At 33.6% G+C, this 11,894-nt stretch overlaps 3 protein-coding genes across 4 annotated transcripts; all 3 read left to right on the top strand.

Moving 5' to 3' along the window:
* Positions 1 to 449: 449 nt before the first annotated feature.
* LOC143152419 (heat shock protein 83) lies at positions 450 to 3,575 on the top strand. The gene is made up of 2 exons (XM_076322524.1): positions 450 to 604; positions 1,085 to 3,575. The coding sequence occupies exon 2, from the start codon at positions 1,085 to 1,087 to the stop codon at positions 3,236 to 3,238; it is 2,154 nt and encodes a 717-aa protein (XP_076178639.1). The 5' UTR covers positions 450 to 604; the 3' UTR covers positions 3,239 to 3,575.
* A 332-nt stretch (positions 3,576 to 3,907) lies between these two features.
* On the top strand, positions 3,908 to 4,967 carry LOC143152422 (alpha-ketoglutarate dehydrogenase component 4). The gene is made up of 4 exons (XM_076322527.1): positions 3,908 to 4,235; positions 4,333 to 4,387; positions 4,460 to 4,635; positions 4,835 to 4,967. Exons 1-4 carry the CDS (start codon positions 4,212 to 4,214, stop codon positions 4,850 to 4,852), a joined length of 273 nt encoding a protein of 90 aa, XP_076178642.1. The 5' UTR covers positions 3,908 to 4,211; the 3' UTR covers positions 4,853 to 4,967.
* Positions 4,968 to 5,382: 415 nt separating this feature from the next.
* On the top strand, positions 5,383 to 10,972 carry Ric-3 (RIC3 acetylcholine receptor chaperone). 2 transcript variants are annotated; one of them, XM_076322525.1, is made up of 8 exons: positions 5,383 to 5,713; positions 6,021 to 6,374; positions 6,826 to 7,088; positions 7,170 to 7,362; positions 7,671 to 7,810; positions 8,740 to 8,897; positions 8,966 to 9,152; positions 9,757 to 10,972. In XM_076322525.1, exons 1-8 carry the CDS (start codon positions 5,569 to 5,571, stop codon positions 10,456 to 10,458), a joined length of 2,142 nt encoding a protein of 713 aa, XP_076178640.1. In that variant the 5' UTR covers positions 5,383 to 5,568; the 3' UTR covers positions 10,459 to 10,972. The 2 variants fall into 2 exon arrangements, with proteins under 2 accessions (XP_076178640.1, XP_076178641.1); XM_076322526.1 differs by lacking the exon at positions 7,671 to 7,810 and adding an exon at positions 8,155 to 8,207 and having other exon boundaries at positions 5,388 to 5,713.
* Positions 10,973 to 11,894: the final 922 nt, after the last annotated feature.

Below are 11,894 nucleotides of genomic sequence, written 5' to 3'. Positions count from 1 at the left end.
GGAATCCCGTTTCCCTGTGCACGACGAACGAAACGGATCGATCCAACGATGCGTTCGTGAATCGTTCCCCCCGGCGAAAGTGGAAAATGGCTGGTATTCGATCTTTCGCAACAAACAACGACGATACCCCGCGAAACGATCGAATCGCAATTTAATAGAAACCATTTTCACGATCGTTGTCTCATTTGCGTGTTCAAACATGCCCAATAGTGTCCGAGTCATTCTGATCGAACAAATACCGGAAGTACCACGTTAAGGGAAAAAAGAGCTGACGCAATTTTTATCGTTGGAATCGACGATGTTCGCGGCCGATCAAAGGAAAATCACGTGTCTGTATTTTTTGAGAACAAAGGACAACGTTACGACGAACGAAAGATGCTTGTCGGTTAAAAATTGCCGAAATGGATTTAAATTCCACCGGATATGGAACGTCCAAGGAAGTAATAATGTTCTAGAACGTTCTAGAATATTCTCGAGTTTTACTGGGTATATAAAGCGGAACCTATCGACGCGCCACTCCATTCGATAAAGTGCCAGGTGCCCGACCCTGCGTTCGTGTATTCCTGACGAGAGTATTTTAACATCGATTTAATTGGACATCAAGGTACAATTGAATTAAATTTCTTATTAAATAAATATTTAGTGCTTTTTAGTGTATTCGGAAAAATATCTGCCGCATTTCGTACATTGCAAATTGGAAAAGCGTCGTTTTAATTATAGTTGAGTGTTGGATTTTTCATCGCGTTTGTTTTCGATCAAACGTTTGAGAAAATTTTATATTTTTCTTATAAATTATTATTCTCGAATCGATCGTTTTTGCTTCGTCTTCGTGATTGCTTCTTTTCGATAAATAATTTGCAATTCACGGACCACGTGTTTTATTCGCGCAATAGTGTCTTTACTTTTTATAAATTTTGTCAACGTGCTCCGTATACGTTACGTACAAAATACTTTTTATTCGACGTATAAAGATAATTATGGTGGCAAAAACAAGAATGAAAGAAATATCAAAAATATTTTCTACGAATGTTGTTATAACCGCAACGAGTAAATGGTTAACTTTCTTCTTTGCTGTTTATCTTAGATGCCTACGCAAATGGAAACCGAAGGAGGTGATGTGGAGACCTTTGCCTTTCAGGCAGAGATCGCTCAACTTATGTCCTTGATCATCAATACTTTTTACTCCAATAAGGAAATTTTCCTTAGAGAATTGATTTCCAACTCTAGCGATGCTCTTGATAAAATACGCTACGAATCTTTGACGGATCCGTCTAAGCTCGACAGTGGTAAAGAGTTGTACATTAAGATTATTCCTGACAGTAACGATGGCACCCTGACTGTTATCGATACTGGCATCGGTATGACAAAGGCTGACTTGGTCAACAATCTTGGTACGATCGCTAAATCTGGCACCAAGGCGTTCATGGAAGCTCTTCAGGCCGGCGCAGATATATCCATGATCGGTCAGTTTGGCGTAGGTTTCTATTCAGCCTATCTTATAGCGGATAAGGTTACGGTCGTTTCCAAAAGCAACGACGACGAACAATACCTATGGGAGTCCAGTGCCGGTGGATCGTTCACTGTCAGACCCGATCCAGGTGAACCACTGGGACGTGGAACCAAAATTGTTCTGCACGTTAAAAACGATCAAACCGAGTACTTGGAGGAAAGTAAAATTAAGGAAATTGTTAAGAAACATTCCCAATTTATCGGTTATCCGATTAAATTAGTCGTACAAAAGGAACGTGAAAAGGAACTAAGCGAAGACGAGGCTGAAGAGCTAGAAGAGACGAAAGACAAGGATGATTCTACACCAAAAGTCGAAAATGTCGGAGAGGACGACAAAGCTGATGAAAAGGACGAGAAAAAGAAGAAAAAGAAGATCATCAAGGAGAAGTACACGGAAGACGAAGAACTGAATAAAACGAAACCTATCTGGACTAGAAATGCCGATGATATCGCCCAAGAAGAATACGGTGAATTTTACAAATCCTTGACCAACGATTGGGAAGACCATTTGGCTGTGAAACATTTCTCGGTTGAAGGCCAGTTAGAATTCAGGGCTTTACTTTTTGTTCCTCGTCGTATGCCGTTTGATCTCTTTGAAAACAAGAAAAGGAAAAACAACATTAAACTGTACGTAAGAAGAGTATTCATTATGGATAACTGCGAAGAACTGATTCCAGAGTATCTGAACTTCATAAAGGGAGTAGTCGACAGTGAAGATCTTCCTCTAAACATTTCTCGAGAGACGCTTCAACAAAACAAAATCTTAAAGGTTATTCGTAAAAACCTTGTCAAGAAATGCTTGGAACTGTTCGAGGAACTCACAGAGGACAAGGACAACTACAAGAAATTCTACGAGCAATTCAGCAAAAATATTAAATTAGGTATACACGAAGACAGTGCTAATCGCAGTAAATTATCAGACCTTCTTAGGTACAATACTTCCGCTTCTGGAGACGAAGCTTGCTCTCTCAAGGACTATATAAGCAGAATGAAGGACAACCAGAAACACATTTATTTCATCACTGGAGAGAACAAGGAACAAGTTGCAAACAGTTCCTTTGTCGAACGTGTGAAGAAACGTGGTTTCGAAGTCGTCTATATGACCGAACCCATTGACGAATACGTAGTACAACAACTGAAAGAATTCGATGGAAAACAATTGGTATCCGTAACCAAAGAGGGATTGGAACTTCCCGAAGACGAAGAGGAGAAAATGAAGCGAGAGGAAGACAAAGCCAAGTTCGAACAACTCTGCAAAGTAATGAAAAATATTCTTGACAACAAAGTTGAAAAGGTCGTAGTATCCAACCGTTTGGTAGATTCACCGTGCTGTATAGTTACTTCGCAGTACGGTTGGACCGCCAACATGGAAAGGATTATGAAAGCCCAAGCTCTTAGAGACGCATCTACTATGGGATACATGTCAGCAAAGAAGCACCTTGAAATCAATTCAGATCATGCTATCATTGAAACTCTCAGACAAAAAGCCGAAGCTGACAAGAGTGACAAGGCGGTCAAAGATTTGGTGATCTTATTGTTCGAGACGGCGCTTCTTTCCTCAGGTTTTACTTTGGACGAACCGCAAGTTCACGCTGCTAGAATTTATAGAATGATCAAGTTGGGTCTTGGTATTGATGAAGAGGAACCTGCAACGGAAGACCAGCAAGTCGAAAATGTTCCGGACGTTGAAATCGCAGAGGATGCTTCTCGAATGGAAGAAGTAGATTAGATTTAAGATCTGATTAGAACTTAAGAAATTAATGTCATTGTAGTCATTAACAGACTGTCTAAATAAACCACGTTTTATGTGGTATATTGATAACCATTTTCATTCTCATTCTCATTTTCATTTTCTGTATCATATAAATCTTACTTAATTTATCATACCAAATTTTCTTTAAATGCCAAAAATCCTTGAAATAAGTTAAACTTACAATAAAGTACACTTTATTATTATTATCATCATCGTATGTGTATTTTGTTTTATTATGAATGTCTATTTCGAAAGCTCTACGTAAAGTATTAGAATGTAGATGTAAAGTTAAATAAACGCAAGAAATAACTGATTAGTGTCAATTTTATTGATTGCTAGAAGCGAAATATAACGTATGTCAACTATCCAACTCTTATTATTTTTAATTTGAATTATTAAATTCTTTTGGACCGAAAAATTAACTTTTACTTTCGATCGAATTTTTTTTGACTTTTTTTAATTTTCTAATAAGTTCTAAACGTAGGTGTAGAAAAACATTGAGAAGTATAAGTAATTAGTTTTATAAATTATATCTGGATTCATATACGTAACACAAATGTGTGAATATATATGTATATACACACACATTATGTCATAAAATTATTGACTCGACCATACATGCATATGTATGCATATTGTCAAGATCAAAAGGGTTAATTTTAACAAAATTTTACTACACGGTGTGATGACGCTGCATTCGTCTAATGCATCGCACACTCTTGATATTTGAAATGGAAAAGGTGTACATCGAGCGAAATAAATTTTACGCCTGTATCGTATAAACAACCGTCAAAATTTTGCACCCGTAAAAGTATTTGGCAATTATTTTGTACCCGCTAAAGTATGTCAAAAAACGCCATCTACCCAAAGGTTCAAAGTGGACAAATACGAAACTGCTGCAGACGAAATTTAGCTCTTTCATTAGACGGATAGATTTGAAACAAATATTATGATGGCAAGTACTGGTTGGAAGGTTAGTGTATCGGTATAATTATAATAAAGATGTATCAAATGTTAACCTATGCATTCAATGGACAAATTTATAATCTACAGAAAGTAAATTTTTGTAGGTAGTAAAACCTCATATGCCGATGATTAAATTCCGTAAAGGTGGAATTAACAGAGGTAAGGCCAAATTAATAATTATTGAATGTTTTCGTTGAAAATGTCGACTGAAATCCTGTTGTTCTTGGTTAGTAACCGCAGGTGCGACGACCACATCGCCTGCGCATTCAGGGACGGCGACGACACAACAAAATAAAGTTGGTGCAACGGGCCCAAATGTGACCGTTCTACCAACGATAGAGGATATTTATCTTCCTCCACGATTTCAAAGGCGATCCATAGACGAGAAAGAAATTGCGTATATTAATGCAAGTATATTGTTATTCTATATGTTACAGATCACGTAACTTAATATAATTATTCATTTTCATTTATGTGCACAATATAGTGTAGAAAGATAAATTATGATGAAAAATAAGTTAATAATCTTCAAATACACTCAGTAGCTTTTTCAATATCTTTCGACTGAAAGAGACATCTTGCGTTAAATGAATTTTTCTTTTACAGAGAGGTGGTCCAGAATAAATTCCTCAAGTAATCGTTGGAACATCACAGACTTTAGAACTTTTTAAATGAGTCATTTCCTTCGTGCATGTTTCTGTACAATGTGTTCTGTAAATAAATGAAAGCAAGACAAGTAGCTACAAGTTGTACATATTTCTGTCTTCCACCTATCGGACAAGGTCTCCCTGTTTCCCTGTGTGACATTGCCAGAACCTGCTATTTCTGGCCAGCTTTTTGGCTCATTCTTGTAACAAGTAAAGTGTGTTAACCCTAGGACAAGAGGATAGTACTTTGATAAAATTATGCATTAAAATTTAATAATCGTGTGCTATTAATTCAGAATTATTACTGGCAATTAGTCAGTATTGAAATATAAGACATTATAAATTTTTGAATAAAGCATCTGTGTTGAGATTTTTCATCTTTAATCAATGTTTTTTTATATGTAACTTATTCTACGATGCGAAACGCAAACTACAAAAGTTTTCCATTTTTTAAACTTTCCTTTCAAAATTATAACATAAAATTTGTTACAATTTCTTTAAATGTAATTTAAGAAAAAATATTTTAGGAGCAAAAGCTGATAGGGACAGCCCTGTCCTCTGACAGAAATAGCAGACGACAGTGCGCTGTGTCTTACAACCGCTTGCGATCCCTGGACGTGATAGCGGGAGACCTGCAATCGTTTTACTTTTTATCGAAATTGCGAAAGTTATACGAACGACAAATTTACGAATATGGCTGAGATAACGGATTTCGGTCCACGAAAGACGATCTTTATTCTAGCCATTGTGGCCGGATGCTTCGCGGTATTATGGCCGAAAATTTTTTATCCTATGCTCACAGCATCTGTCACCCCACATCACACATCCGATAGCTCTGGTAAGATTTTATCGTGTCTATAAAATTAAACATTAAGGATATATTTGTGTAAATCTTCTTTTGATTCACTGAATTCTATTTGATTATTGTTATTGTTATTGTTATTGTTATTGTTATTGAACTTTTGATAGAAAATGAACGATTTAAGTATAATAATAGTAGTATGTGCATAATTGCAATTTTGCTTTCTCTTTTTATAATATTCAATTAGCAATATTTGAAGTTAATTATCCAAATATGTAAAATATGCTTTAGTAAAGTTTTCGTTTTTTTTCATCAACAAATTATATTCACAAATATTTATTAGCATGCTGTGACGTAATATTTGAAAGCGATGTCAATGCTGCGGATATTATGTATGAAATATGTCAGAACATATTGAAGCATCATGAAGTTGATCCACGAGTAAGGGATGTTCTCAAAACTATAAAACTGACACCACAAAGTGCAAGCTTGTGTAGGGAAGAAATTTTAGCCAGATGTGGCATAGATTTATCTACATTTCTTGCGGAAAGGGAACGCTTGGGAAAATCTTATAAACAAGTTTTGGAAGAAATCAGATCATTTAATGGATCCCTCTGCCTTAAAATGCATTTTGGTATACCCCTTTCTCAGTTAGGAACTCCACACCTCATCAGATACCATATTTTAATGCCGCACAGTAAGAATTATAAAAGGCTATTTTTTTCAAAATTTTTTATAACAATTACTAATAAAATATAGCATGTGCAGTTTTGTTAGATTTTTAATATAAGCTAGATTATTGAAAATATATTAATACTACTAATAATTTACATAGCTATTAAAAACCTTAATTTTTATGCTAACAATCTTACCAATTATGTATGGAAAATAAGTTTCAAGTTATCCTTTCTATCTTGGCAAGTTGCCAAAAGAGCAAGCATAACTACCGATGAGTAGACGGGGATAAGTTTGGCCTATAGTCATAGTTTCAAATACACCTATGTAATGACCCCTTCCAAAAATTACAGGCTAACACTATTTCTATGAAATTCGTTACAATTAAAATAAATGTGACCAAGTTTTGGGGCTTGCTCATTCTATACAGGCGACTCGAATACTATCTTAAAAAATAATATTTATATTTTCAGTTACAATACGACAAGAACGACGTACACCACCCCATGAAGGTGGTCTACATCCTGCATTGAGAGAACGTGGTAGAGCTATACCTTCCTCTCACATTGTACCAAAAGTGGTAGATAGACCTGATCATGTTGTGCCAAAAATGAGACCACCCTTAGGAGGTGCAGGACATGTTGTTCCTGCACCAAAAGGGAGTGGTACAATGGGAATTATTATGCCTCTATATACTTTAGGCATTGTACTTTTCTTTCTCTACACAATTGTCAAGGTAGATGATTTATCAAATTTTATACTCCTTTTTTATTATAGCATTTATGATAGGTGAAAAAATTAATTATTGCTTTATTAGGTGCTGAAGAAAAGTTCGGATAGTGAAATTATTTCGGAATATCCAGGAGCTGCAGCAGAAAAAGAATTTCGAAAAATGGTATTTAGTCCAGAAGCCTTTGCTACTGCAATGACTGGTGGCACAATGCATTATCAAAAAGAAAGATCAGCATCACCTCAGAGATCTGCACCAACCATAGAAGAGTTAAAGGATCGTAAGTTTTTTCTATGTTTAAAAATTATTAATGACACTTAATTTATATTATCATTAATGCAGTGTTTTCCTTGAAAGCTATTTCCTTTAAAGAAATACTGAAAAATAAGGTACATGTTTTTTTGAGTATCTAATCAGATTTTTAAATGGTGTTGCATGATGCAAGGTTTGCACAATTAGAACACACACGTATCTATATCATGAATTTGATTAAAAAGAAAAAATGTTAGACTGAAATTACAAATATTGTAAGTACTTGTGTACAGTATCTGAACACATTTGGTAATGTTATACATGCTGGAACACAAGAAGCGGCAGGAGACATAGAGATAGATCAACTGAGACGACGTTTGGTCGAGACCGAAGCAGCCATGGAAAGAATTGTTGTCCAGATGGGCAACATATCACGTTCGGTTATGCATAGTCCAAGCTCACAACAAGAACTCAAGGTTTACTAGATTAATTTTGAAGCAATATACATTTTCAGTTTCTTAGCCGTTAGAAATGTGCACGTTGTTGTGTTCTGATTGCGTTTCAAGCTTTACCTATCCTATTGTACGTTATATATACATATTGTACATTTCATACAAAATCTTCAAAATTTTGCTTCTTCTATATTTCAATGCTTCTGGATAACCGTTTCTAAATTATTGATAATTAATGTTTTAAATCTTCGTCTTTGTAAAAAGTGCATACTCATATTTTAGCTGAGTGAAATACTCGTTACAAGCATTTAAGTAAACGAATCGATTAAGTTATAGAATTCATAGTTCTTATTTTTACATTTAAATAGTAGATGGGCCTCCAAAGTCCAAAGATCTGGCAGGGGTCGATCGCTCATCTAAGGTATATTCTTTGCCTCAAAAGTTTTCTAACAAGAGTAACCAAAAGTTTATTATAATACATTTATTGTGTTTAAGGCTTATGTATTGAGATACTAGGGATCCAATCCCGCAGTAACAATGTCTAATACTTTTAGAAATTGATTTAAATAATGTATGAGGCTATTTGTAACAAATGTACTAAAACATATGGCAAACAACTTCCTGTGCAAATTTTTGTTTTCTTTATTGAAAATATCAACTTGATTTTTGTACATGTTGATGCATTTTATTAATAGTACGTTAGTACGTTACTATTAATTGTCACGTATTGTTATACATACGATTTTTTTTTAAATAGCACAGCATGGACATTTTATACTTTTTCAAAAAGTGTGATTTTTATGCAAATAGTATATTATGACTCCAAAAGAGATTAATAAAATTTACTTTGCCATTGATTTATGAGTATTAATCTTTATAGCATAGTATTCGTTAAACACAACATACATTTATATCTACTTTGTGTTAAAAGAGTGTGTAATTATGTTTTTCAGGACGATACCGTTGTCCAGACTGATCATAGTAAAACAGATGAAGAAGTAGAAAATATAGAAAATTCACCAACCGTTAAAGTCATGGGTATGGAAATGACAGCTAGTTGTGAGGGTAAGGGTAGTAGACCTACTACTCCTATAATACCTATTTCACCTAGGTAATGGTAATCCGAATAATACGTTTGTTAAGATAAAACTCTTAATAATTAGAATATAATTGTTTTAGTCATATTGAGAGGGAGAAAACACCGCCTAAACCGATCTATTTAGAAGGTGCACTTCCTCCACAATGTGAATTACTCGTAACAGATTCGAAAACACAAGCTCAAAAAGTAGAAGAGGATGCAGAAGCACCTGTCGTACTCTCAGGCAAAATGACCCTCTCCCTCATCAGTCTCGACCAAAATGCAGCTGTAAGAAAACATTAGATTACCAACAGAATCAAATGAATCTGCGGAGCCTTGTTTTATTTGGTGATTCTTTTATTCATTTAATTGTTTGCTTCTGTATAGATTACTTATTATAAAAATGGCAAATCACAGGAACTATATGAAATATAAAAAAAATTCTGTTTTTAGTAATAACTTGCATAAATTCAGCACTAATGTGTCATTATTATGCAATAATAATCACTTACACTCTGTGATTTGTTTCAGATATTAACATCTAATTTATATTATGCATTGGATTTGTTACTAATCTACTCACTTTAGTTTAAGCTCTATACATCATACATTTCACACTTTTATTATTGCCGCAAATATTAATAATTATAATTTTGGAAACGACGTCAATAATTTTGTATTATTCTGCAACTGCTTTATGATTTTGTTTAAGAAACTATAAATGACACTCACTTAATTGAACTAACTAAACGCATTTAGCAATTATACATTTAGTTATTATTTTTACAAGAGTTCCACAGAGTTTACAATTACACAATTTAGGTATAAAAGTTAGACATCTTGTATCAGAATAATGAAATTAAAAGTGTTTAATATTACTCCATTAAACTAGGAATCTGAAGAAGAAAATCAGGAAGTGTGGGAAACAGGAAATGTCTTGAATATGGATGGCGCGGAAAAAGAGTCAAACATTAGAACAATCGAAAGTAGGGAAGAAGGAAAGATACAAGATAAAAAAGAAACTCGTGGTGATGTAAATGAAGAGCACGAAAGAAAAGAGGTGGGAATAGATAAAGATGAAGCAGTAGAAGTGAAAACTGGCAAAATTGAGGATGAAGAAATAATGGAAGTGGAACTAAGCAAAGACGAAGAAGCGAAAATAAAAACGGGCGAAAATGAAAAAGTAGAAATAGAAATAGATGAAAGCGAAGACGAAGAAGCAGATGTAGAAGTAAGCGATGCCGAAGACGAAGAAGCTGAAGTAGATGTAAGCGGTGACGAAGATGAAGAAGAAGTTGAAGTAGAAGTGGAAGTAAGCGGTGACGAAGATGAAGAAGAAGTTGAAGTAGAAGTAAGCGATGACGAAGATGAAGAAGAAGTGGAAATAGGTGAAGATGAAGAAGAAGTAGAAATGGGGGAAGATGAAGAAGAAGTAGAAATGGGCGAAGATGGAGAAGAAATGGAAATAGGCGAAGATGAAGAAGAGATTGAAATGTATATAGACAAAGATAAAGAAGAACTAGAAGCGAAAAAAGATGAAGTTGACAACAGGTTGCCTTATAGTGAAAAAACGTTGCAGACTAAAAGAAACTAAAATAACAGACTAATGATCAATTAAATCAGTGTTTACCAATCATTGAAATTTACATGGTTTTACGAGGAAGGAATAACACAAGGATGGACAAATGTAACAACAGACGTTATAGTATGTTGGTCGAGCACTGCCAAACACTTAATTTCTTAAGACTCGAATTTACTGCATGCTTACATTATTGCCTGTTGCATTCTATGTTTCATAGAATCAGAAATTTATTAAACAGAGGGGCCAAGTAAGAGGCAGTGTTTCATGTACATGTCTAATAATGTCATTGTACCGTGAAGACCACAAAATTATAGTACAGTCAACAGATACTACAATTTTCAACACCATTATGATACTTATTCTCAATTGGGTATAGTGATTGGCAAGCACTGATCTGTATGCTTGTGCACATGCCAGTCGTTTGTGTTTAATGCTGTCTAGTATTTTTTTATTATATCAGAAACTTAATTGTAAATTGTTCTGTTTATTTTTTATTAATATTAAATGATTAATTTTATATGGCTCATTCTGTATGTAGTACTTCAATTATATTTAAATGAACATTTTTTAATAATGTAGTTTAAAAGTCATTTAGTGTGTAGTATTGTCATTTTCATACCTATGCTTAATCGTGCAGTTCTTGTATATTAGATGCAAATGCAAGTTTATTATCTTTATTATTCTTATGTATGGTTATGTGTTGTTTATTATGTAAAAATTAAAAAATTCAACGTAATATCTTGTAAAACCTAGAAAATTTGTTTAATTGCATAATATTTCACGGTTATGTTCATAATGTATTGTAATGTACATACGTAAATAATACATACATACACTATTCATTTCTTCTGTAATTATTACCAAGCAAAGTTGTTAGTGCTGTTATATATAGTATCTGTACAAATAGACAAAGTTGACTGTCAAATCATAATAAGCAAAAAATGCGGAAAATTGTTAAGTTTACAAATTATATAAAAAATATATATACATTGAAAGTAAAATGATTCGTCAATTTATTCTTCACGTTACGATATTTAATAATGCATACAAATTATTATTTTTATTGTAACTTGTATTAAAAAAAAATTATAATTTTTACTTCAAAATAAACACTTGAGAATATTTCTACGATGCAAAGCTACCGCATTTTTTGTAACGCGAAATATTGTTAAGAAAACTATAGAAACATATTAACGTTTATTACTCGTGATTTTAAAATGATTCCTAGTCGTAGAAGTATTGAAAATGTTACTTCGTATAACATGATTTTATTGCAAATTACTATTTCGCAATAACCGAAAAATTACTTTGAAGAAAAGTTATTTTTAAATATAATCAGATTATTATTGAAACAGACACATTTGTAGTCATATTTCTTTGTTTATTATTAAACATACTTGTCCATTTAATAAAAAATTAAGCTATTTTAAGCTTAGAAATTTCAGTGC

The sequence above is a fragment of the Ptiloglossa arizonensis genome, chromosome 10, assembly GCF_051014685.1.
Source record: "Ptiloglossa arizonensis isolate GNS036 chromosome 10, iyPtiAriz1_principal, whole genome shotgun sequence".
NCBI lineage: Eukaryota > Metazoa > Arthropoda > Insecta > Hymenoptera > Colletidae > Ptiloglossa > Ptiloglossa arizonensis.
The sequence above is the reverse complement of the archived record's forward strand: the minus strand, read 5'-3'. Positions and strand labels throughout refer to the sequence as shown.